This window comes from Sardina pilchardus, chromosome 2 (assembly GCF_963854185.1).
Source record: "Sardina pilchardus chromosome 2, fSarPil1.1, whole genome shotgun sequence".
NCBI lineage: Eukaryota > Metazoa > Chordata > Actinopteri > Clupeiformes > Clupeidae > Sardina > Sardina pilchardus.
The window spans coordinates 33,510,035-33,534,692 of NC_084995.1; the positions used below are offsets into that span (position 1 = coordinate 33,510,035).

At 46.9% G+C, this 24,658-nt stretch overlaps 2 protein-coding genes across 5 annotated transcripts in view; both read left to right on the plus strand.

The window, feature by feature from the left end:
• Positions 1 to 10,582, plus strand: part of rasal2 (RAS protein activator like 2) — a 59,723-nt gene extending 49,141 nt beyond the window's left edge. For 3 of the 4 annotated variants that reach the window (XM_062527758.1, XM_062527741.1, XM_062527767.1), the window contains 13 exons: positions 525 to 678; positions 903 to 1,001; positions 1,240 to 1,794; positions 2,049 to 2,193; positions 2,358 to 2,502; positions 2,724 to 2,960; positions 3,207 to 3,408; positions 4,428 to 4,627; positions 4,981 to 6,175; positions 6,488 to 6,628; positions 6,781 to 6,983; positions 7,441 to 7,528; positions 9,192 to 10,582. In XM_062527758.1, the coding sequence (XP_062383742.1) occupies positions 525 to 678; positions 903 to 1,001; positions 1,240 to 1,794; positions 2,049 to 2,193; positions 2,358 to 2,502; positions 2,724 to 2,960; positions 3,207 to 3,408; positions 4,428 to 4,627; positions 4,981 to 6,175; positions 6,488 to 6,628; positions 6,781 to 6,983; positions 7,441 to 7,528; positions 9,192 to 9,359 (3,532 nt within the window). In that variant the 3' untranslated portion in view covers positions 9,360 to 10,582. The remainder of the gene's footprint in view (positions 1 to 524; positions 679 to 902; positions 1,002 to 1,239; positions 1,795 to 2,048; positions 2,194 to 2,357; positions 2,503 to 2,723; positions 2,961 to 3,206; positions 3,409 to 4,427; positions 4,628 to 4,980; positions 6,176 to 6,487; positions 6,629 to 6,780; positions 6,984 to 7,440; positions 7,529 to 9,191) is intronic. The other variant, XM_062527748.1, reaches the window with a different exon arrangement.
• Positions 10,583 to 12,035: 1,453 nt separating this feature from the next.
• dhx9 (DEAH (Asp-Glu-Ala-His) box helicase 9) lies at positions 12,036 to 24,571 on the plus strand. Its single transcript, XM_062527775.1, has 28 exons — positions 12,036 to 12,187; positions 12,416 to 12,533; positions 12,640 to 12,780; positions 12,893 to 12,995; positions 13,430 to 13,575; positions 13,821 to 13,969; positions 15,309 to 15,355; positions 15,495 to 15,631; positions 15,782 to 15,871; positions 15,983 to 16,144; positions 16,462 to 16,539; positions 16,652 to 16,843; positions 17,181 to 17,322; positions 17,420 to 17,502; positions 17,811 to 17,967; positions 18,104 to 18,201; positions 18,427 to 18,640; positions 18,775 to 18,869; positions 19,016 to 19,089; positions 20,686 to 20,838; positions 21,524 to 21,684; positions 22,063 to 22,174; positions 22,264 to 22,425; positions 22,641 to 22,768; positions 23,298 to 23,527; positions 23,618 to 23,733; positions 23,850 to 24,050; positions 24,182 to 24,571. Exons 2-28 carry the CDS (start codon positions 12,423 to 12,425, stop codon positions 24,513 to 24,515), a joined length of 3,816 nt encoding a protein of 1,271 aa, XP_062383759.1. The 5' UTR covers positions 12,036 to 12,187; positions 12,416 to 12,422; the 3' UTR covers positions 24,516 to 24,571.
• Positions 24,572 to 24,658: the final 87 nt, after the last annotated feature.

Here is a 24,658-nt window from a genome sequence, read left to right on the forward strand (position 1 = left end):
GTGTGTGTGTGTGTGTGTGTGTGTGTGTGTGTGTGTGTGTGTGTGTGTGTGTGTGTGTGTGTGTGTGTGTGTGTGTGTGTGTGTGTGTGTGTGTGTGTGTGCACGTTGGATGCTGTTTAAGTGTGTTTCTGCGGGTGTCTCTAACCCCCCACTCCACCCCCCTCCCCCTTCACTGCCGCCCCATGGCCGTGTCAGATGATGGTGCTTGGCAGTGCCAGGGCTCTCGGGGGGCAGTTCAGGTCAGACATTCAGTGCCAGCGACGCACAAGTGCAGCTCTGCAGTGTACTGATGTTTGGCTGCAAGGAAGAGATCACTGTTGTGAGTCTGCTCAGCGGCTCCAGGAAGAAACACAGGCTGTTTTGTTGTAGACATGGAGCGGGTGTCATGTTGGTGATGAAATATTATAGCGGACTAAATATCTGTTGTATATATCTGGCAGTGACATTTGAAACTTTTAGTGCGTCATGTGAAACTTGCCGTGTGTCATGTGTGTTTGACACATCTCATTGATACTTCCTCTTAGGTCACGGGGCCTGCCCAAATTGAAAGAATCCAGCTCCCATGAGTCTCTGTTGAGTCCAGGAAGTGCAGTGGAAGCCTTGGACCTCAGCATGGAAGAGGACGTGTACATCAAACCTCTGCACAGCAGCATTCTGGGGCAGGAGTTCTGTTTTGAGGTAAGTAGAACAGACTCACAATGGATCCTTATTTAAACATTAAATGAACCAACGCTAACCTGATTCTTAACATTCAATGTTATACCACTCTGTAAAATGTTTGTTTAGCCTTCTCCCTTGTGCATGGGAAACGGAAACTGAGTCTTCCTCCTGGGGATTGCTCTGGGTTAATTGAATTTTCGGCATGCTGATGTTTGAAGCGGCTGTGTTTCCCCTCTCCACAGGTGACCTACTCAGGTGGGAGCAAGTGCTTCAGCTGTTCCTCGGCCTCAGAGAGGGACAAGTGGATGGAGAACTTGAAGAGAACGGTGCAGCCCAACAAGGTGATTACAGCTGCCCTTAATTGTGCTGAAGGCCTAGGCCAGGCAAACAGCTGTTTGAAACTCATGGGATGCTGAGATTTGTATTACCACACGGTTGTTTAGTAGGAGAGAAATGAACCTCCCCCCCAAAAAAGTCTTTGCTCTTGACTTTTTTTGGACACCCATTTTGATTTATGTGCAGCACCATCTGTTAGCTTAAATGACTTTGCTTTTTTTTCCCCCCTTCTCTCTTCACCAGGACAACTGTCGGCGGGCGGAGAACGTCCTCCGGCTGTGGATCATCGAGGCCAAGGACCTGCCGCCCAAGAAGAAGTACTTCTGCGAGCTGTGCCTGGACGACGTGCTGTACGCCCGCACCACCAGCAAGACGCGCGCCGACTGCCTCTTCTGGGGCGAGCACTTCGAGTTCTCCGGCCTGCCCTCGGTCAAGAGCATCACCGTGCACATCTACCGCGACGTGGACAAGAAGAAGAAGAAGGACAAGAACAACTACGTGGGCCTGGTCAACATCCCCGTGCTGAGCGTGATGGGCAGGCAGTTTGTGGAGAAGTGGTACCCGGTCAGCACGCCCACCACCAGCAAGTCCAAAGGCGGAGGCCCGTCCATCCGCATCAAGTCCCGCTTCCAGACCATCACCATCCTGCCCATGGAGCAGTACAAGGAGTTTGCCGAGTTCGTGACCAACAACTACACCATGCTCTGCTCGGTCCTGGAGCCCGTCATCAGCGTCAAGAACAAAGAGGAGATGGCCTGCGCACTGGTGCACATTCTACAGAGTACGGGGAAAGCAAAGGTACGGCAGCCGCACACTCACACTCACACTCACACTCACAGCCCACTGGAACAGGTTAGGCCTACGCCTGAGTAGATTTGTAGTATTATCTCGTTCTTTTGAATTAGAAATTATTTTAAGAAAGGATCATGTACCGGATCCAGACTGCTTTGGATCACTACTCATTGTATTCTGTATCGTGATGTTTGTGTGTGTGTGTGTGTGTGTGTGTTTGTGTTGTCATGACTGACACCTTGTGATCTGGTTTCCATTAGGACTTCCTTACGGATCTGGTGATGTCCGAGGTGGACCGCTGTGCGGACCATGACGTTCTGATATTCAGGGAAAACACGCTGGCTACCAAAGCCATTGAGGAGTACCTCAAACTCGTGGGCCAGAAATACCTGCACGACGCACTCGGTAAGCACACCACCACAAATTCATCTTATGATAGTTCACCTCCAAAGCTCTGCGCTCTAAAGCATAGCTCTGAGTGTCTCAGAGTCCACATGACCATTTCCACAAGATCACCACTTGATCTCAGAGGACTCGTTTTAGTTTTATGTTTGTTTGTCCGGTTGCAGGGGAGTTCATAAAGGCGCTGTACGAGTCGGACGAGAACTGTGAGGTGGACCCTGGGAAGTGCACCAGCACTGAGCTGCCAGAGCACCAGAGCAACCTGAAGATGTGCTGTGAGCTGGCCTTCTGCAAGATCATCAACTCCTACTGGTAATCCTGCTCGCCCTGCCTACGCTCAATTTAGTTATGTTGTGCATTATAGGGCAATACAGAGTTACTTATGGAATAGAACTGCATATTGTGTAGTTTAAATCAGTGTTGCGCTAGTCTGTAGGTATTGATACTGTGGGGCAGGCCCTCCATTTTAAACAGTAGATCTGAGTGGATTTGATGTGAATATGTAAGTAACGTTTGTCTAACGCCCACTCCAGTGTGTTCCCGCGCGAGCTGAAGGAGGTGTTTGCCTCGTGGAAGCAGCACTGCATGTCGCGGGGCAAGCAGGACATCAGCCAGCGGCTCATCAGTGCCTCGCTCTTCCTGCGCTTCCTGTGTCCGGCCATCATGTCGCCCTCGCTCTTCAGCCTCATGCAGGAGTACCCCGACGATCGCACATCGCGCACGCTCACCCTCATCGCCAAGGTCATACAGAACCTCGCCAACTTCGCCAAGTAGGTGGCACACACGTCGTCCATCATCCCAGACCCAGACACGCTCACTGCTTTATCATAATGAGGTCACCCCCGCTGTCATGAAGATAGAATGAGATGCTTGTTGTAGTCATCGGTCTAGTCTACCGATACATTGAACAGAAACTGAGATATGACCGCATAAGAAATAAACATCCTGCTGCTGAACTGCTGTGAAAGTTTTGCCCAAGGAGCTTTTGAACCAAAGCTTCTGCTATCCCTCACCAGATTCGGAAACAAGGAGGAGTACATGGCCTTCATGAACGACTTCCTGGAACATGAGTGGGCGGGCATGACCCGGTTCTTGCTGGAGATCTCCAACTCCGAGACCATCTCCAACACGCCAGGCTTCGAGGGCTACATCGACCTGGGCCGCGAGCTGTCCGTGCTGCACTCCCTGCTCTGGGAAGTGGTGTCCCAGCTGGACAAGGTCAGTCTCCCCCCTCACCCACCCCTTGCACTGCCGCTCTGAGGCAACACTTCCAAAAACCTCCCAGGGCCACTTGGTGTTGCTCACTCGTAGTGGAAGAGTAGGTGGACGTTTTTAGTAACACTATTTGAATCCATTTCTAAGGCTGTAGCCATTTGTTGCGTAAGGATGGAGTGCATTTGTTGGTGTTTTGGGACTTGGAGGTGTTGCTTTGGGATGAGGCTAAGTGTCTTTCATTGTTTGTAGTGTGGGCCTGTGTGTTTGAGATTTTAGTGTACTGATAGAACCGTTTCATTTATGGGGATGTTTTGGACAGTGTCAAACGCTGACTGTCTTTTAAAGTACATGTTTAAGTATATTTTGATGTGTATATTAGTGTATGTGCTTAAAAGCTTCTGCTAGAGATTGAAGCCAATTTGGTGCAGTGTGTCTGAATCTGATGTCCTCAATGCACTTCATTCAGCTTGAGTTCCTCCCTAACCAATTCCCCACAAGGCATGGGAGCATGACTTCACCAAAACACTGTTGCATAATTTGTTTATTTTCCAGTCATCAGTTTATTTATCTCCGACCTTCCTGCATCTCCACTCATAATCGCCTGTTGTTTGCCCTTGGTGCATGTCCTGCCACTCATTTGATTTGGAATGGCTCACATCATTTTATTTAGAGGCATGTGTTTTATTTTTCATTTAGTCCTAATTTGATTTCCTTTTGTTCCCCCCCACCCTCTCTGTGTACCTACCTCTTCTCTGCCTCCTTGCCCCCCCCCTTTTTCCTTCTGCCCTTCTTCCTCCACTCCACCTTTTCCTGCCCAACACACACTGTGTCTCCATGGTTACGCTGTCCTGCCACCAATGCATTATGGTGCCTCTCTTGCCGACCGACCAAAAAAAAAAAAAAAAACCCTGCACCTGCCCATCCACCAACCCCTCCATGCCATCTGCATTTCAAAAACACCCTTTGCGGGGCAATGTGGCCCCTGTGCCCAATGTGGTTGCCATGGTTACGTGCGAACCCAGGGTGAAAATTCCTTCCTGCAGGCGACGGTGGCCAAACTGGGCCCCCTGCCCCGTATCCTTGGCGACATTGCCCGCTCGCTGTCCAGCCCCACCCCCCTCCAGCAGCAGCTGCGCCGCTTTCAGGACCACAGCTCCGCCCACAACATTAGCGGCAGCGTCTCGTCCGGACTGCAGAGGATATTCGAGGACCCGGCGGACAGGTACGCCTCTCTACTCTACTCTCCTCTACTCTCCTCTCCTCTGCCCGCGTCTGAGAGCAGACGCACTTTTTTGTCATGATTTTGGATTTACTGACAGGTGCGGCCACTTGAACCCCCCCTCCGCAGGGAAGTGTGTTGGTTTCCAGTTAACTGCTCACAATTCATGCAGACAACCGTGCTACAGAGATTTGCGACAAAAACACTCGGGCAACAAAGTTCATTTAACTCACTTGTATTTGTTGCTACTTTAACAGATATTGTAGTCATGTTTTTTTTTTTTATTAATTGAAGTGTTTTGCGGTTTAGTTAATTTTGTCCTTAAAGAGTGTCCCGCGCTTTTTTTTCTCCTCCAGCGAGGTGCGGAGCATCAAGTCGCCCGTGCAGGAGCACATGGAGGCGAGTCGGGGGAAGCACCCTCTGCTGGGCCAGCAGTCCTCCACCCACAGCATGAGCTTCTCCGACAAGGAGGAGCGCGAGCCACACCTGCCCAACGGACGCAGCATCTCGCTCATGGACCTGCAGGACTCGTACCTGCTGCAGAGCGCCCAGGCCGCCCTGCCCGTCCACGAGGCGCCGCCCCGGCTGGGCCGCGTGGGCTCCCAGGCCTCCATCGGCCCCCCGCCGCCCCCCCACCACCTCCTCCTCCACCACAGCCACCCGCACCACCCCTACCACACCCAGGGGGCGCCGCCGCCGCCGCCGCCGCACTCGGTGTCCCAGGCCAAGGCGCAGGTGGTAGCGCGGGAGAACCTGCCCCAGAGCGCCCCGCAGGTGCGGCGTCCCATCCACCCGTCGCTGAGCCAGCAGCGCAGCCTGCAGCCGCTCTCCTTCCAGAACCCCGTGTACCACCTGAGCAACCTGCACGCCGCGGCCGCTGCCGCCGCCACCCACGGGCACCACCAGCACCACTCGGGCCACTCCACCACGCACTCCACCCGCTCCACGCGCTCCGCCCAGTCGCTGCAGCCGGACTCCAGCTCGGAGAACCTGAGCACGGGCAGCTCGCGCAGCGCCAGCCCCGGCCCCGGGGCCCACCGAGGGGGCATGATGGACGGAGCGGCCGGCGGCGGCGTCGGCGGCGTCGCCCACCGCGTGCCCTCCACCAGCAGCCTGGAGGACGAGCTGCGGCGCTGCAGCAGCGGGAGCGTGCACCACGCCGACGGGGAGTGCGCCCCCGTGGGCGCCGCCCGCTGGCACCCGCCGCTGGCCGACTCGCTGTCCGGCGCCCAGGCGGTGGCCGTGCCCAGGCAGGGCAGCAGCGCGGGCACGGCCCACATCGTCAAGGTGGAGCAGCAGTGCCGGGCGGTGGCGGCGCAGGCTCAGGCTCAAGTTCAGGCTCAGGCACAGGTGGCGGCACAGGTGGGCGCGGGAGGCAACGGCAGCGTACGCACGCCCCGCTCGCTGCCCCACAGCGCCTCCCTGCGCAGCAGCAGCAGTGCCAACACAGAGCCCGTGCCCCAGAACGGAGGGGGCAACCGCTCCAGACAGCAGTCCACCTGCTCCAGGGAGAGCCCCGTGCCCCCCGTCAGAGGAGCCAGCAGGCAGCAGGTACGCACACCCGCTCAGCACCACTCTCATCAACACTGAACTGCTCCACTCCAACTGCAGCTCCATTGGTTGCTCTTCTAGCTAGACCTCTAAATACTGTAGCTGCTGTAGTCTCTAAGCCTCTGTTGCTAACTACATGGAGAACAGTTTTTGGTTAGATGTTGTACATCTCCAGCCTGAGTTTCTGTACAAGACTTTTGATTTAAGCAAGGACATGCAAAAATAAGTGTTGTGGATGACTTCTTGCTCTACGTCAGGTATTTCTTTCAGCAGTCGCCCGAAGTTAAAGTGGAATGTGTGTGTGTCCTACAGGTGCAGTCTCCAGTGGATCCGGTCACCATGTCCCCCGTGGAGAGGACGGCAGCGTGGGTGCTGAACAACGGCCAGTACGAGGACGAGGAGGAGGAGGGGAGCGCCGGCCAGAGCAAAGAGGACGGCAAGCATATCGAGAAGGTAGACAAACACCAGCGGACAAAACTCTCATCCCTCGACACATCTCATGAGCTAACAACACTAAAGACCCCCCCCCACACACACACACACACACACTGACCAGTCGTCTGACCAGTCGTCTGACCTCTTTCCCCCTCTCGTTCCGGCCGCAGTACGAACAGGAGATCTCCAAGCTGAAGGAGCGTCTGCGCGTGTCCAGCCGGCGGCTGGAGGAGTACGAGCGGCGTCTGCTGGCCCAGGAGCAGCAGATGCAGAAGCTGCTGCTGGAGTACAAGTCGCGGCTGGAGGACAGCGAGGAGCGCCTGCGCAGACAGCAGGAGGAGAAGGACAGCCAGATGAAGAGCATCATCTGCAGGTGGGTCTAGTGCTCTGCGCTCCCTGCAGGAGGGACACTAATGGACCAGCAGTATTGCTATCAGTAGAGGTGGTAACACAAACATTTTAGTAGTGTGGTGTTATTTTATGTTGTCCCTCTCTTGAGTGAGTATTCAGATATTCAGAGTGCATAATATATGTTCCTAAGTGGTGCATCAGTTGCACTTAGAGATATGAAATGCAGGGCTTAGCGTTCTCAGGCACTGGGCCTGGTTTCCGGGATTTAAGATTAGAAAACAGGTCATTATATACAATGGCTAGTAACATTTCTGATAAGTTCAGGTACTGAAGTTTATCTTAAAAAAAAAAAAAAAAGAATGAAATTGTTAAATATCATTTAAAAGATTCAGCTCAGTGTAATTTAAATGAATTTAAATGTAAATGATGGAGCGATGTATGTGTGTGTTGTGTTTCAACCTCGGCTCTCTGTCATGCAGGTTGATGGCTGTGGAAGAGGAGCTCAAGCGAGATCATGCAGAGATGCAGGCTGTCATCGATGCAAAGCAGAAGATCATCGACGCACAGGTACAGTGCCAGGAGCGAGCGTTGCGCATTAAACATGTGCATTTGGATATAATGGGGGAGCTTGCATTGACAAGTGTGGCTGTTTTAGCCCCGTCATCCTCCAGTGTTACTGCTGAGTAGCTGCTGTACCCAGAGTTGGAGAAACCTGCGTATAAATTGTCCCCTCACACGGCTCAGTCCTGGAGCTGGAGAGATCTCTGCAGAAGCGCAGCTGTCATTAGTATGCTGCTCGCCGGGGATGTGTGCTACCCTATATGCATAAGTGGGTGCGTGCCTGTGTGTGAGGGCAGACATTCTGCTGACTGCTTCAATTGTTGTACTGTGTCCCACTGAATTCCAGGTCACTAAAGGAACTGAGTTGTTGCAGGAAGGCAAGTAAAAGCAGTGCATTCTAGAACACCAAGCCTTGTCCGAGCGCAATCAAACAACACCCATACCTCAGCTAGTGTGATGATAATTGGGCTTTTTTTCTCTACCATCTCAAACTATAGAAACTATACTCCACTGGGAGGGGGAGCTGCCAGATAAACTATCAATATCTGCCTTTAATGCAACATAGGGATGCCTTTCCCCCCATGTTATATTAATGTTAGCTTTTCTCCTTTATATATATTTTTTTGTTGTTGTTTTGCCGGATAAAAAATGAATCATACACATTCTCCTCAGTTGCTGCAATATGCCGAACCCCAAAGGAGTTAAATAATTAATGGCAAACTCTAGTTCAATTACCTGTTTAGGTATAGGGTACGGATAATCATTTAGCTTTTTTGATCTATGGCTTTCTCCTCCTTCTCTGACGTTGGGTAATGTGTGTTGATGAAGTGCGCTCCTTAGCTAATTCAGTTCATGTATCTGTAAGCTCGAGCTTTGGCTGCTTTCCACTTCTCCTTCCCTGTTTTTTGCCTCCGGCACATCCTGAAACTATGCCAACCTCCCGCCCTCTCCCACCCACCACACACACTCCCTTCCTGCTCTTCCCCAGGTTCCTTAGTCCAGCACTTTAGGAGTTGGTCCAGACTGCGCCCTTCAGTAAAGAGCCTGCTGAAAGTTTTTTTTTTTTTTTTTTTTCCTACCCCAAACGTGTCAATGGAATGGAATGTGAATCCGTGCATTTCCTCCTCTTTAGTTCTGGTTAGCCTTTTTTGTTTCTCGCACATGACTGTGTATGATCTTGGTTTGATGCAATTGATCTTCCTTTATCCAGTTTTTCCTCCAGTTTACGTTTTAATTACTTAAGGCTCCTTAAGTCAGATGTTTGCTGTCATGAAAAACTGCATGAAGGTCACGGACCTGAAAGTAGTCACTCTACTAAAAAGTCATCATTGGTTGTGAGTGTAACGTCGGCCATAATTATGATGTAGGCATTTAACCACTCCTCATGCACTAAGAATGATGGTTGCACTTGCATTGCCTAAACACGGGTCATTTGATTTGAAGGTTTCCACTTATCTTTGTGTGCTTGAGGTTTGCACCACACCTCTGAAGACCTCTGATATTTCTGAATGGTGATCAGGTGACTGGGCAAAGTTTGGGCCCCTTTGCACTGCCTCTCTTCCGGTTAGTTTGAAAAGCAGCAGAAACAGTGATGAATTGGGTAATCAGTAAATTCACCGTGCACCTCTCTCCCCTCTTCTCTTCCCTCCTCCCGTGTCTGCTCTCGCAGGAAAAGAGGATCAGCTCCCTGGACGCAGCTAACTCGCGGCTGATGAGCGCGCTCACTCAGGTGAAGGAGCGCTACAGCATGCACAACCTGCGCAACGGCCTCTCGCCCACCAATCCCACCAAGCTCTCCATCACGGAGAACGGAGAGTTCAAGAACAGCAGCTGCTGATTGGACGGGAGTGGACCGTCCCCAGCACAGCTGACTGGCCCGCTCAGTGCAGATTGGGTGTGCTAACTGATCGTGATCACAGACAGGAAATGAAACTGAACTTAAAACTAAAAGCTTCTGACTACTATAAACACACATCTACGTGGAATGTCCAGTCATTCATGTAAATAACTTGTATTAGTGTTGTACAGAGATAATACTGGAAAGGGCAAGTTGTTTTGGATGTGTGTTGTGTGGGGATGAATTATCATTCTGAATTTAGTGAATTTGTGTTTTATAAATACTTTCCCATATCCCCATATGCAGATTAAGAATGCAGTTTAAATGAGAATTTAAAGTATTGTCTAATTAAAATATTATATATTACGCCGATGTACATATAGAGGGATTGTTTTAAACATAGGAGGAGAAGCACAGAGAATTACTGTAGCTATGAAGTGTTATTGACCTATAACAGAAGTGGAAAGGAATAAAAAAAAATATGCGAAATATCGATGCACTCTGTTTTTTTAACCCAGTTTTCTATGTTTTTTAAGTGTTTTATTTTTTGTCTTTACAATGGGCCATTTTATTTTATTGCTGTTATGGATTTATTTGAACTGTGTGGTCCTGAAGGACCATTACTCCGGTTTTGCCAATGGAATGGATTTTCAGAGTTTGATTTGGCTAGCTTTAGAACAAACCTGTTTACTACTTAAATAGCATCTTCTCAGTGCATATTCTGATATCTATTTGTAGTTCATACTTTCACAATGTGCTTGAGTTTGCTGACGATAGCCAATAGCCTCTCACAGACAGACAGACAGACAGACAGAAACACACACACACACACACACACACACACACACACACACACACACACACACACACACACACACACACACACACACACACACACACACACAGAGTCATTTACCTACTTCATTATTTATTTGTCCTCAGTACTGTTAAGCCAATGGAGAATATGTGTGAAGATCACTGCCCCTCTGATTATGTTAACATTAATGTCAGAGACTACTGTTGTAATGGCACTGTTACTTTTTGTTGTTTTCACTGTCTTGATATGAAGTCCAACCCCACTGAACACAATTTTATATATAGCACAGAGACCTACACATGAATGTCACCAAGACAACTACAGAAGGTCCAAACATTGCATATTTGTAAGAAGTTTGAAAGTTATTGGGAAATAAAGATGGACATTGGTCTCATGAACGTTGTAATTGTTTTTGTGTTGAATTCTAGTGTAAGATTTCAGGGGAGTAGTTAAATAAGGTCACAAGCTTGAATGTAAGAAAAAAAAACAGTGAATGTTTTCATTTTGAAATCCTTATTAATGCCAACATTTTACAGTTAATATGTGTTTGTACTGTCATGTTTTTTCTGGTGTGCTTGGTGTATCCTGGGAAATTTCATCTTCCCCTTCATTCGTAGTCTGCAGCTGACCACATTAGTTTTAAGCAGTTTTCAAGTGGTAGTTTGAAGGATTGAACAACACTTCTCCTTGGTCCTAAAATAAATTAATTTAGGACCACTACCCCTACACAATAAATGCGCAAACAGGGGAAGGTGAAGTTTAAGTGCAATGGGACAGGCCCTAAATGTGTGATGATGAATGATAGTGGAGTCCTTTGTGGGAAATGGAGTGACTTACAACACGGAGAAAAAATCAGAATACTTTCAGTGTATTTACAGTTTTTAGTATTTCATTTTTTTGAACACAAGACTCCGATTTAATGTTTCTGAGAGTGGGATGTGGGAAGATGGTGAAAGGTCTGTCAGACACTGACATTACAGTTTTTCCTCAGTTGCATGCATTTCTCAAATCATTAACATTTACACAACAGTAATTGCAAAACAATAAGTGCAAACTGCACCACATAGTGTATTACCTGCAAAAGTACATATCTTGCTCAAAATGCTTAGTCTGTCTCAAAAGCAAGTATTTATACTAATGAATCTGTCAGAATGACAAGTCATTGTGCCATTGTTTATGAATAAGATCGTAAGTCAAATGGCTTTGGCATGTTGCCAATATAAGTGTTTTCTAATGAACAATGTGCAAGGCAGCAATATTTTCTATGTGACAGTTATTTCAAAACAACATTGTTGTGTGTGGAGGGGGTTGATTGCAAGAGACTGGATATGCTTCCAAGTTTTCTGCAGCAGACATTTGTAAAGCATTTGCTGTTTGTTCAAAGCAATGAGGATTGCTTATGATATGCACAAGCGACAATATGATACGTTTGAACAAGCTCAAAAAGAAAAACTATAACTAAACACGTAATCAGAACCAGCAAAACAACACAAAAAGACCACAATCCTTTTTCTTTTTTTTTTTTCAAAGATGTTTCTAACATTTCCACCCGTAGATGGCAGTATACAGTCTAGTCCAGGAAGAACATCATAATCATTTAGCACACGGGGGGAAAGCATAGACAGGAAGGCAAAACAGCATTTGGCTACTTACATTTTTCTATCTATTTGATTGTTTTTAAAAACCATTATACGATTTTGCTGTTTGGGTTCCACATACAATCTGGACAGTGACTGGGCCGTAATGTAATGTGAGGCAGTGGGGTTTTTATTTTGAAATGGATTCTAACTGGTCCTAGCTGGCTACAGCGGCTTTTATTTTGATAAAGCGGGTAACAGAAGCTTGCGGGTGTTCGCTAACTTCCTGCCTCTTCTACGACATTTCTAATGTTCATTCATGGGTCGTAAGGTCGAAGTATTTTTCATGTAATAATACACATATTGTGTGCTTGTGCGCGTTACATACAGCGTGCAGTAACCTGGTAGTTAAATCAACGGCGTGCAGGAAGAAGGTAAGTTATTGCTGTTTCCCTCATTCTGCATGCAGAGCTAACATTAGCTGTCGCACAGTAAACAGTGTAGCACATAGACCTAGCCTAGCCACTCATCAAAATTAAGTCAATTAACGATAACATAAACAACATGTTATCATACAAAATAGTTGCATATGGACTATTCATTTACTATCTAGGTAACACTAATATTGTGTCTGTCTTTGCTAATGTTAACGTTACTTACAGGTCGAAAATGGGGGACATTAAGAATTTTCTTTATGCGTGGTGTGGTAAGAAAAAACTCACACCCAGCTATGACATTAAGACAGCTGGGAATAAGAACCGGCAGAAGTTCATTTGTGAGGTAAGGTAATCTTAAATGGCTCCCATGTTGAACCATCACAATTCTTGACTGTGAACCTGTACTAGTGCGATAGCTGACTTTGTCATGATTGCATGCTTAACGTAAGGTTCGTGTGGACGGATTCAACTACATTGGAATGGGGAACTCCACTAACAAGAAGGACGCACAGTCCAACTCAGCCCGCGACTTTGTCAATTATCTTGTTCGAGTAGGCGAAATGAACTCAAGTGAGGTCCCTGCTCTGGGGGTGAGTGTTGCGCAGCTGTCTTCTGCGCAGGTCTCGTATAATATCGTCACCAGCATAAGTAATGCCCTTTCTCTGGTCCAGTGCTGTTTTTCATGAAACTTTTCAATTATAGCCAAGTGCACCTGACCCGATTGAAACAGATGGCCGCAGTGGTTTTGGGAATCTACCTGCTGCTGGACCTCTGCCTCCACATTTGGCTATCAAACAGGAACAGGGTAAGTTTGCTAGTCTTATCTGTCTGAACTTGAGCCAGGTTTAACTTCTGCCCTGACCTTATGACCTCATTGGCTTTAGGCTGTTGATTCAGACCTTGGGCCATCCCATGTGTGGTCGTCTGGAATTCAAGCAGAGTTAGATAAAGAAACAAATTACCTTGCTAGGACACTTGCGGGAAAATTGCGCTCTCAACGGATGTTAGAGCAGAGATGAGATGTCTCTCTCACAACATCTTGTGAATGATTGGGGACATCATGTGAAGGTTTTGTGACATCAAAATAGGCTCACCTGCCAAAAAAAGGGTTGGGAACCTCTGCCTTAGGCCACACCAAGGGTACCAGCGACTTGTTTACTTATTGTGTAATGAATGTATCTACATAATATTAATCTTCAGTGCTTGTCTCCTTGTGCCTTTTCACTTTAATCACTTCAGGTCTGACCGGGCAGAATGACGGACCAGCCATAAGTGGTAAAAGTGGTCTTGGCTACTCAGGATTCAACAGCGGTAATGCTGAGTGGGAACGAGGAGCTAATTTGAAGGAGTATTACGCAAAGAAAGACCAGCAAGATGCAGAAGCGGTAGGTGTTTTGCTGCATAGTCACACACATTTAAAGAATGTGGTGGTGGAAAGCTGCTTTGGTAGATGTGCACATTGTGCTCTCAGTGACAATATTTTGACATCATCTGAGCTGTTGTATTTTAACAGCATTATTTGAGCATTAATGGTTTGCTTTGTATAGTTGTGGTGTCTTAGCAGAACCCTGGCTATGTAAAGTTGTATCAATGACATGACACTTTACTGTAATGTCCCCCCTTCATTTAGACCTATGAATCGGAGGAAGTTGATCTGAATGCAGGTCTCCATGGCAACTGGACACTGGAAAATGCCAAGGCTCGTTTGAACCAGTTCTTCCAAAAGGAGAAGAACCAGACTGATTACAAATACAGCCAAGTGGGGCCTGACCACAACAGGTCAGGCCGGGCACACGGGTCCTCTCTCAGAAACACACAATGTGAATGATACCGTTGTTCACCATGTCTGTCTCTTCTCACATTAATCTAAGCACTGGGTGTCTTTATGGGGAAAAGGTTTATTTAGGTTTGTTCAGGAGCAGGTTATCATTTAGTGGCTAGACTAGGCTAGCCAGTGTGTACATAAACAACATGCAATAGATATGGGGACTGTATGTTTTTCTGCCGGACTACAGTGATGATGGAGACCTCCTTGGTGTGCCGAGAACCCCTGGGAGATCTCATACAACCTCCATAAAGTCAGAATCAGCAGTTGCTTCTGATGTTGAGCCACAATATTCACACCACCTTCTGTTATATTAGTGGGACCCTATGCAGTTTTGCCCATTTTGCTTTTTGCTCGCAGTTTTCTCTGCAGAGCTCCTCCTACAGCTTCAGAGTATATTTTTTTACGACACTCCTCGCTCGGTCAGTCTGCAGTTTCCTCTTTCCCTGTTTCTCCATCAATGGTATACTCACTCTCTGCTTCTTTTTGTCGACTCCGCCATGAGTAATGTCTGAGAAAATCCATTGCTAACCTTGTTCTAGCGAGAAGCGAGTCGGCCACCATTCAACCCGGGAATAAGTCATATAACCATTCCAGTGACTCTGAAGCTGTTCGTTGCACGCTGTAAGATAAATCAAGCTAAAAAAAAACTGCATAGTTAACCTTTAAATGTAAATCCAGTTATGTCTACAAAACAGACCCTTTAAGCATTGCTAGATGCCCCTTAAATAAGAATTTATTTACATAATTGTAGAGAATAAGAAATCAGATAGCAACTGCTGAAGCTTTCTTTGACATCAGTAGTGGCATACTTCATCAAGGCTGCCAAAGTCCTCTAATTGGCTTTTCAGTTAGTGGATTTTGGCTCACCATGTCAGTGAAGGGTCAGAGTATGATTGGGCTAATGGTGATACCAGAAATCACAACCTTACATGTTAAAAACATGTGACATCACTTAGGGTGCACTAAGCTGTCACATGGAGTAACATGCTGTGGGAACGAGATGGGTAATGTCTGGTTGTGATTTCTGGTGTCACTTCCCCACTAGGACTGGAAGGCTGTGGACACTGGAAAACAGTTCTGATTGGCTGGCAGAAGTCTGGCAGAAAAACATACATGTTCTCGTTGTGGGGCAGTGTGGACACGTTAAGGGTCTCCCTTGCAGCTGGCCATTGCTTGTGAAGCTTTGAGGTCAGTTGAGAGTGGTGGTGTGTGTGCTTGCATATAATATCTGTGCAGCAGACACTTCAGCTAAGGCCCCATTGTCTGAGAGTTTTATATTTGGTTTTGCAGGAGTTTCATTGCTGAAATGACCATTTTTGTAAGGCAGCTTGGGAGAAGTAAGTGCTCTCTTTTTGTCTTTCCGTCACTGTTACATTGGCCCAGAAAAAAATATGCCAGTATTTGCCACAGTGGCCATTTGAATTTGTCACTCTTTGCGTTCATGTCTCTGATGTTTTTGTTTGTTGTTTTTAACAGAGATAAGTGCCCGTGAGCATGGCTCCAACAAGAAGTTGGCAGCCCAGTCCTCTGCTCTGTCTATTGTCCGGCAACTGTACCATCTGGGCGTGATTGAACCCTACACTGGATTGACTAAAAAGAAAGAGGGCGAGACGGTGAGTGGAGTGGCCTACGTGTACTTCCTCGTATGTAAATGCCTTTTAAAATGGAGTCGCCAAAACTGAAAGTGAAATTATAAGGCTCCATTTCTACTGTTCCGAGAAATTACTTTCATTTCACTCTGTGGTGCTCAACGCTTTACCCAGGTGGAGGTCTATGAAGTGACTGTGCCAGATGATGTGGTGCACCAGCTTCAAAGTGTCACCCAGGAACTGGGTATTCAGATCCCCCCACCAGTAAGTGCCCCTTGGCTCCTTAATTAACTCTGCAGTATATTTCTGTACAATATTGTGCTAGTTGAGAATGAGTGTGCGTCGTAATATGATATTGGTTGTCTTGTCCTTTAGCCCCAGGATCCGAGCACCCCAGTGTCTCTGGTTCAGGGTAAGTTGGCCCACTTTGAGCCCTCCCAGAGGCAGAGTGCAGCAGGCGTGGTGCCCTGGTCACCCCCGCAGGTCAACTGGAACCCCTGGACCAGCAGCAACATTGATGAAGGCCCTCTGGCTTTCGTAAGTCCATTCTGTTTCAGCATTTATAGATCTGTGGATTTGTTCCACGTGTCTTCTCCTCTTGTCCTCTTCTGTCTGCAGTAGTGGTAGATAATCTAATTCAATGCACTTTTGGTCAAATTCTGTGAATTACTGTTAATTTAGTGTGCACTCCAAAAAAAAGACTGCTGATGGTGCAGGCCTGGTTCTGTAAAAGGCAAGCATAGTGTCTCAGTTCCTGCTCTAATTAGTATTGATACTAAATACATTACAACCTTTATTTCTAATAGGTGTTCTCTGTGTTTGACTCGTATGTAATCCTGTGTGTGCATGTTTAGTGTACCCCAGAGCAGATAAGTGCAGACTTGTTGGCTGAGCTGAACTATCAGTTAGAGAATGATCAAAACCTCCAGATGGTGAGTTGTTTTAAATAAGGTTGAAATTTAAATCTCTACATTTGATATACCGATATATTTGTTTTTCCTGATCATTTCCGTTTATATGAGCTGTGCTGTTTTCTCCATCCAGGGGATAAAGGAGAGGGACCAGCTACCAGTGAAGAAGTTTGAGGAGGAGATCATGAATGCCATTCACCACAACCCTGTGGTCATCATCCGCGGAGCAACAGGCTGCGGCAAAACCACACAGGTTCCCCAGTACATCCTGGACTACTTCATCAAGAATAACCGCGCTGCCGATTGCAACATTGTCGTGACCCAGGTGACAATCCCATCAGAGATGTGTCATGATTAAAGAGATATGACTATGATGCTCATGAAGACTGCTTTGTTGGTGATGTTTTTGTCACTGCTTTGGTCTTTGGTTGGATATACAGGCGGCAGGCAGCGCATGTTGTACCATGAAGGAGTGCTGCCAGCCAGCAAAAATTAGGATTTCTTATGGTCTTAACTGTGTATTCATATCCTATAAGAATCTTGTTTTTTTGTACGTTATTTTGTTGCACAAGCAGCATTCAAAACATGCAAAAGGTTGTTTTTTTCCCCCCTTTTTGTGCGATGGGGAGGGGTACTAAGATGACTGGTGTTTTTGCCCACAGCCTCGGCGTATCAGTGCGGTCTCTGTGGCCGAGCGTGTGGCCTGCGAGAGGGGAGAGGAGCTGGGCAAGAGCTGTGGCTACAGCGTGCGCTTCGAGTCCGCTCTGCCCAGGCCTCACGCCAGCGTGATGTTCTGCACCGTGGGTACGTACAGCGTCTCTCCACAGCACTGCTTAACCTCCGTCTCTTCATCGTCGGTCTAGAAGTGTACTGAAGTGTACTGGCCTTTTCTCTCTCACAGGGGTGCTTCTGAGGAAGCTGGAGGCTGGAATCAGAGGGATCAGTCATGTGATCGTCGATGAAATCCACGAGAGGGATCTCAATGTAAGTGCTGTATGGATGTGTGTGTGTGTGTGTGTGTGTGGGCACCACCCTATGTGAGGGGCGGTCTATTTCTCTGAAATCCTTTCAAATCTGAGGGTTTATAGTTTCACTGTTTTGCTTGGGCTGAATTCGCTGAAGGATAATTGCTGTGATGGATGTTTTATTGTTTTATGGCCCATTTTAGTTATTCCACAACAGCCTGCTTTTATATATAAAAAAAAAACTTTGGAGTCCTTCAGTAGATTTCTCTTTATCTAATTTTTATAAAGCCTGTCCAGTAATGATAAGCCCTGATTGATACCCTCCAGACGGACTTTCTGATGGTTGTTCTGAGAGACGTGGTCCAGGCGTACCCTGATGTTCGTGTCGTACTTATGTCCGCCACCATCGACACCACCATGTTCGGAGATTACTTCTTCAATGCCCCAGTCATAGAGGTGTTTGGACGCACTTTCCCTGTACAAGGTGAGTGAGGATTTTTCCATAAAATCACGATTCATAGTGATCAAGCTCTCTGCTCTTCTGATGGAGAATACAGATGTTTTCTGCACCTCTGGATGTAATGACGCACAACTTCTCTTACTGTGTCCACCCCCTTCAGAGTATTTCCTTGAGGACTGTATTCAGATGACTCAGTTCATCCCCCCTCCCATGGATAAAAAGAGAAAGGACAAAGATGACGATGGAGGAGAAGAGGAGGTATTGTTATTGTCAATATGTTCCACTATGAAAACACCCACATGTTTGGCCAGTTGAGCAACACACTTTGGCTCTCAGTCTGCGAGTGAGTTTGTTTTGATATTTGTATCGAGCGCTCCGTTCACACTGATTTCCTCATCCCAGCTGGGACACTCGGCACACCCTGATCGAGTTGACCCCCTTCTGAGTTAAAGACCATCTGTCCCCCTCTCTGTCCACCCCCAGATGAACTGTAACCTGATCTGTGGAGAGGAGTACGGCCCAGAGACCAAGCGCTCCATGTCTCAGCTGAACGAGAAGGAGACCTCCTTTGAGCTGATCGAGGCCTTGCTCAAGTACATCGAGACGCTGAAGGTGTCCGGGGCGGTGCTGGTCTTCCTGCCCGGCTGGAACCTCATTTTTTCCATGCAGAAGCACCTGGAGATGAACCCGCACTTTGGTGGGTGAACGAACGTGTGCGCACAGTCAGTTTTTTTGTTTTGTTTCATTACAACGAGAAACGAAATATCGATGTGAGAGTGACATGTTGAAATATTAATGTGTGTGTGTGTGTGTGTGTGTGTCTTGGTGCAGGAAGTCAGCGCTACAGGATCTTGCCTCTACACTCTCAGATCCCCAGGGAGGAACAGAGAATGGTGTTTGAGCCCGTGCCCGAGGGTGTGACCAAGGTCAGTCTCAGTGTTCGGTCAAGAGTGAAAGACAGATCTTCCACAGTTATTAGCCATGAACCTGCGCTCCCACAGAGCCTCTCTGCAGCCAATACACTTGTGTTCACTGCTCATTGTAGCCCTTAATGGTTTATTATTTTTTATAGGTGATTTTGTCCACCAATATTGCAGAGACCAGCATTACCATCAATGACGTTGTCTACGTCATTGATTCTTGCAAGTAAGTGCTTTTGTAGCGATCATAATGCATAGTAATTCTAGGACATGCAGTGCAAGATGTTCCTTAAAGAAAATATGTGTTCTGAGTTTGTCACACCACAGGAAAAAGGGCCTTATCCACTCAGACACAAATTTGAAACACGCCAAGTATATATTAAACTAGGTTTCATAATTGTGAGAAAATGACCGATACACTGATAGTATACTATACTGAAGCCACACACACTGGGGGCAAAGGTGCTGTTTAGCACTCTTCAGCCAGATAGAACACATCTGTGTTTAGTGCACAAAATATCTTGTTCTAATCTGCTCCAGAAAGCAGATATTTTCACTGTGCTGTACTGTTAACTTCAAGTCTTCATAAGACATCTCTCACATTTTGGTTTACAGGATCTTTAGAATTCTGGCGTTCAGTGAAGATCTCTTTAGGATATTAAGGCGTGGCAAACACCCTGAACATGAACCTCCTCTGTTGTAGACTAATTCAGAGGCGGAAAAACCTACCACATGTTTGAACTATTCACAGCCGCAGGGCTGAATCTTCTCAGGTACTGTGCCTGGTTTTAGACGTGGGTCAGGCTGTTTATCATTTGAAAATAGATTATTATATATAATGGCTTCAAAGGTTTCAGATAACTTCAGGCATGGAAGTCCTTCGGCTTTGCGGCTGGTCTTTGCTTCAGTCAGTAAAATGGCTAATCATTGATTGATTGATCACCTGTGCTAAGTGCACAGGCAGGGGGACTAGAAGGCAGAGATTTGTCTATCTCTGTTCACTCAGGGGAGGGCTCATGCTAAGTGGAGATCTCATTTCGTCATCAATACCCCCCCCCCCCCCCCCCCCCCCCAAAAAAAAAAAAAACAGGGAAACGTCTGGAAAGTGTACCACCATTTATTATGACCTCAAATAACTAAGCCTGTTAAGCCGCAATGTGACCACTCTTATCTTCCAGATAACATCAACACTGTATGTCTGGCTCCATAACCATAACCTCCTCACTTTAAGGCCCAGTTAATGTACTTTGATTTCATTTTTTTTTTGCATACTTACCCAAATTAGCAAGAATTTAGCAGACTAAAGCTCAATCCTTTAAGATTGAACATTAGTCTGGGGAGTTTGCACCCTATTTCTACTGCACAAGACCCATGATCAATGGGCATAAGCTCATTTTGTGATTGGTTCCAGCAAACTTAGACAGGAAGCAGGAAAGATAAATGTGCACTGGGTTTCCAGCCTGAGCTGCAGGGCGAAATCCAATCGCCGGCAGATTGGGCTGGGTTGAACAAAAATGGTTATTATTGGGCAGAAATATCTTCAGTGTCGGAGTAAACATGTTAGTAGCAGAAGATGACGTTACAACACAGCTAACGCTCCACTGGAAATAAATGAGCAGGCTAAAGAGCCTTCCATGCGTAAGGTCCATAGGAAGTGGTTCAAATCAACTTCATTTAGCCCTACATGAGGAGGCTCTGTGCAGTTCTTTCCAGTCCTACATCTTGGAGTATCTGTCCAGTTGTTGTTCTGTAAATGTCTCCGCTCTCACATTTTTTACAAAGCAATTTGTTTATTTTTTTGTCTACATTATCCTGTCCACAGGCAAAAAGTGAAGCTATTTACATCCCATAATAATATGACCAACTATGCAACCGTCTGGGCCTCGAAGACCAACCTGGAGCAGAGGAAGGGCCGGGCTGGCAGAGTCCGGCCTGGTTTCTGCTTCCACCTCTGCAGCAGCGCCCGCTTTGAAAGGTGACCTCCTGCTTCTCATTGCAGCCTTGGTTCACGTGAAACTGCTCTGTCTGCTGTGTGTCTGTCGCAGTCCAGTGACCGTGCTGGTGAGGCTGAGGGCAAAAGCATTCCGGTGGTTAACGCTGGATCAGGCTTTGTTTGGTGATGTTTTGCCATCTTAAGTCCATGATCCCGCTCTACGTCTCCTCTCGCCCACGGCGGTCATCTGATGAGCGTCCGCTATCACAGCCCTCCACCAACATTGGCCGGGTTTCCCAGATTCTTTAAGAAGCTCTTAAGTGCTAAGAACTTCTTAGGAGCGTTCTTAAGAGTTCATAGTCAAGGCTCCTTTTCTTCTGTGATCCCTAGTTGATGGAATGATTGACCTACTAGTGATAGTGACAGTTTTGTGATCATCAACAAGCGTTTTAAAGGCTGTTTACCTCATATCTAACTAATTTACTCTTACTTTCGGTTTGTATACTATGTTTATGGTTACTGTCTGTTCTATTGTTACATTCCATTTAGTATATTACTAATATTAATATTGAGGCTATATGACTTTACTTTAAAAGCTTAATTTTTATTTTGATGTAAAGTCGCTTGGGATAAAAAAAAAAATCTGCTTTTAGTTAGGAACCATTACCATCCAAATGTGTGTGTGACTTGTATGACATGTGAGTGAGATCTAGTGGTCTGTGTGTAGGCTGGAGACCCACATGACTCCAGAGATCTTCCGCACGCCGCTGCATGAAGTGGCCCTCAGCATCAAGCTGCTCCGACTGGGAGCCATCGGCCACTTCCTGTCCAAAGCCATCGAGCCGCCACCACTGGACGCCGTCATTGAGGCGGAACACACACTCAGAGGTGCAGCTCAAATCATGCCTATATATACGTATCCTCATGACTTTCTCTACACCCACAAAACATCAGCCTAATATCGCCTTCCTCAATAAATGACTACAGTAATTTCCCGCATATAAGCCGCATTGTGTTCAAGCCGCAGGACAGTGTTTCATGCAAGTTAAAAACCATATTAACACCATATTAACTGCCCCCCTGTATTAACCTCATAGCTGAAGAAATTTTGCAAAATCAATGTATAAGCCGCTTATAATCGGGGAAATTGCGGTAGAAGGCCCCGGTTGATTGTTAGACTTGTTAGAAAACAATATGCATATCAGCATAGCCCTCTTCTTTGTCTTTAATCAGTGTAAGTAAAATGTGAACTCTGGTCTGCTGCAGAGCTGGATGCCCTTGACTCTAATGATGAGCTGACTCCTCTGGGCCGTATTCTGGCCAAGCTGCCCATTGAGCCGCGCCTCGGCAAGATGATGATCATGGGCTGCATCCTTAAGTACGTTTTCAAAGGGCTTCAATTAATATGCCCAATTTCTTAGTCTTCCCTTCTTGGCAGGTTGCCTGATTACTGTCTGTTCCCCTCAGTGTGGGTGATGCGGTTTGCACCATCTCAGCAGCTTCCTGCTTCCCAGAGCCCTTCATCAGCGAGGGTAAGCGCCTGGGATTCGTGCATAGGAACTTTGCCGGCTCGCGCTTCTCTGACCACGTGGCCCTGTTGTCTGTGTTTCAAACCTGGGATGAAGTCCGGTAAGCCACTTATAACCTTCAACAATTTGCCAATAAGAATTATAAGATTGTTTCACTTTCTTCCATTTCAGACATGTTTACTCTGCTTTATAATCATGTTATGTGGAGTACTCCGTGAGCTTCCACTAATTATATGGGAATAGTTTTTATTTTGTGTACCAACATTACTTCTCTAAACATGTATTTTTTTTCTCTCTCTCTCTCTTCTCTTGCAGAATGGGTGGAGAAGATGCAGAGACAAGGTTCTGTGAGCACAAGCGACTTAACATGTCCACTCTCAGGATGACCTGGGAGGCTAAAGTGCAGCTGAAGGACATTCTCGTCAATGCCGGTTTCCCTGAGGGTGTGTTGCTTTTGTGTTTTGACTTAAAAATGGCTTTGTCTGTGGCAATGATGAAAATGGACCTTTTTCACAGTAGCCATTTCTGACATGAAACAGAGCGGTAGATAAAACAGAGTGGCGACACTCCCATAGACCTCCATAGGAAAAAATGACAGCGCTTTTTCTGCGTTATGGGACTTTTGGAATTGATTACACCCTCCAGCATCCAGGAGTACATCCCACCCTCCTGCGATTCAGCCATTCAGCGCAGGTTTTTTGGAACTTTTGATCGTGTGGCGCAACTCTCTCTTTCTATGGCTCTGACATGAAATATATGGCATGCCCAGGTGTTACTAATGACATTAATTAAGGTTCTAATTCTGCTACACTTAAATTGAACTGAGACTTTAGGTATTTAGTAACACCTATGCTTGCCCTATTTCATGTCAAAGTGGTTACTGTGAAAAAGGTCTATGTGGCAGTGTTCAAGGATTAAACGTTGGTGGAAATAGCTTTAGTCTTTACCTTTGTTGTCCTTACTTCCCTACAGAATGCCTTATGAACCAGATGTTCAACAATGTTGGCCCTGATAACAACCTGGATGTGGTCATCTCCCTGCTAACGTTTGGTTCCTACCCCAACGTGTGCTACCACAAAGAGAAAAGGAAGATTTTGACCACTGAGGGCCGAAACGCTCTCATCCACAAGTCCTCCGTCAACTGCCCCTTCAGCAACCATGACTTGACATACCCCTCTCCATTCTTTGTCTTTGGAGAAAAGGTTAGTTTGTTGATGCCCCCCTGTCACCCAGTTTGTGCACATTGGCAGGAAGGATTCGCCAAGATCTGACCTTGTTGAACTGTGTTTCAGATCAGAACACGAGCCATCTCAGCTAAAGGAATGACTTTGGTCAGCCCTCTGCAGCTCCTCCTGTTTGCTGCGAAAAAAATCACCTCAAACGGTGACGTTGTGGAGCTTGACGATTGGTAGGTGTCTAATACATGGCATTCACATGTTTTATGCTGGTGTTGTATCACATGAATGAATTTAAAACAGCTACACAAAGACTTTGTCAGTTATGCTCATCTCCCTTCCCCCATAGGATCAAGCTACGCATCCCCCATGAGGTGGCGGGCTCTGTGGCTGCCTTGCGGGCATCGCTGGAAGCTCTGGTGGTAGAGGTAACCAAAGACCCAGAGTACATCAATCAGCTGGACCCACCCAACCAGCGCATGCTCAACATGCTGCGGCTCATCTCCAAGCCCTCCTCCAGCGGGATCAACCTCATGACCAGCAACCCAAGGTAGAGATTCTATCGGGCTGAAGACTCCTGTAAACCCTCAACAAATAAAATATGCAAAAGCTTGTTTTCCTGACATGGTTTTAGCTTTGTGGAAATGCTGATACCATTCCCTGTTTCCGATCTATCCACAGATTTGGCGATGGTCCTCGGCCTCCAAAGATGGCCAGATTTGACGGAGGCGGTGACAGAGGGTTCAGGGGGCGTGGTGGTGGTGATGGAGGAGGCTACAGAGGCGGCGGTGGCTACAGAGGGGGTGGAGGATACCGTGGCGGAGGAGGAGGATATGGTGGTGGTGGTGGTGGGGGATATAGGGGCGGTGGTGGTGGGGGATATAGGGGCAGGGGTGGCTATGGAGGTGGTGGAGGCGGGTACAGGGGTGGGTATGGGGGTGGTGGATATGGGGGCGGAGGTGGAGGCGGAGGCGGCTACAGAGGCGGGGGAAGAGGTTTCAGGGGTGGATTTTAGGGTAATTAAATTTCTTTATGGAAAAGAATGTTTGTGTTAATACACCTTGTTTAAAGTGTTTGGAAATAGTCTTTATTTTACTTTACTTACTTTGTTTTCCAGGCAATATTCCATTCATTTCCCCCTGAAAAGCCATGAATGTT

What these genes read in the sequence shown, in the direction of transcription:
- dhx9 (XM_062527775.1), top strand. Translation starts at nt 12,423, where the DNA reads ATGGGGGACATTAAGAATTTTCTTTATGCGTGGTGTGGTAAGAAAAAA. An exon ending in GTGAGGTCCCTGCTCTGGGG is followed by an intron (nt 12,781 to 12,892) that starts GTGAGTGTTGCG and finishes TTTCAATTATAG; the next exon opens with CCAAGTGCACCTGACCCGAT. An exon ending in GTGGGGCCTGACCACAACAG is followed by an intron (nt 13,970 to 15,308) that starts GTCAGGCCGGGC and finishes TTGGTTTTGCAG; the next exon opens with GAGTTTCATTGCTGAAATGA.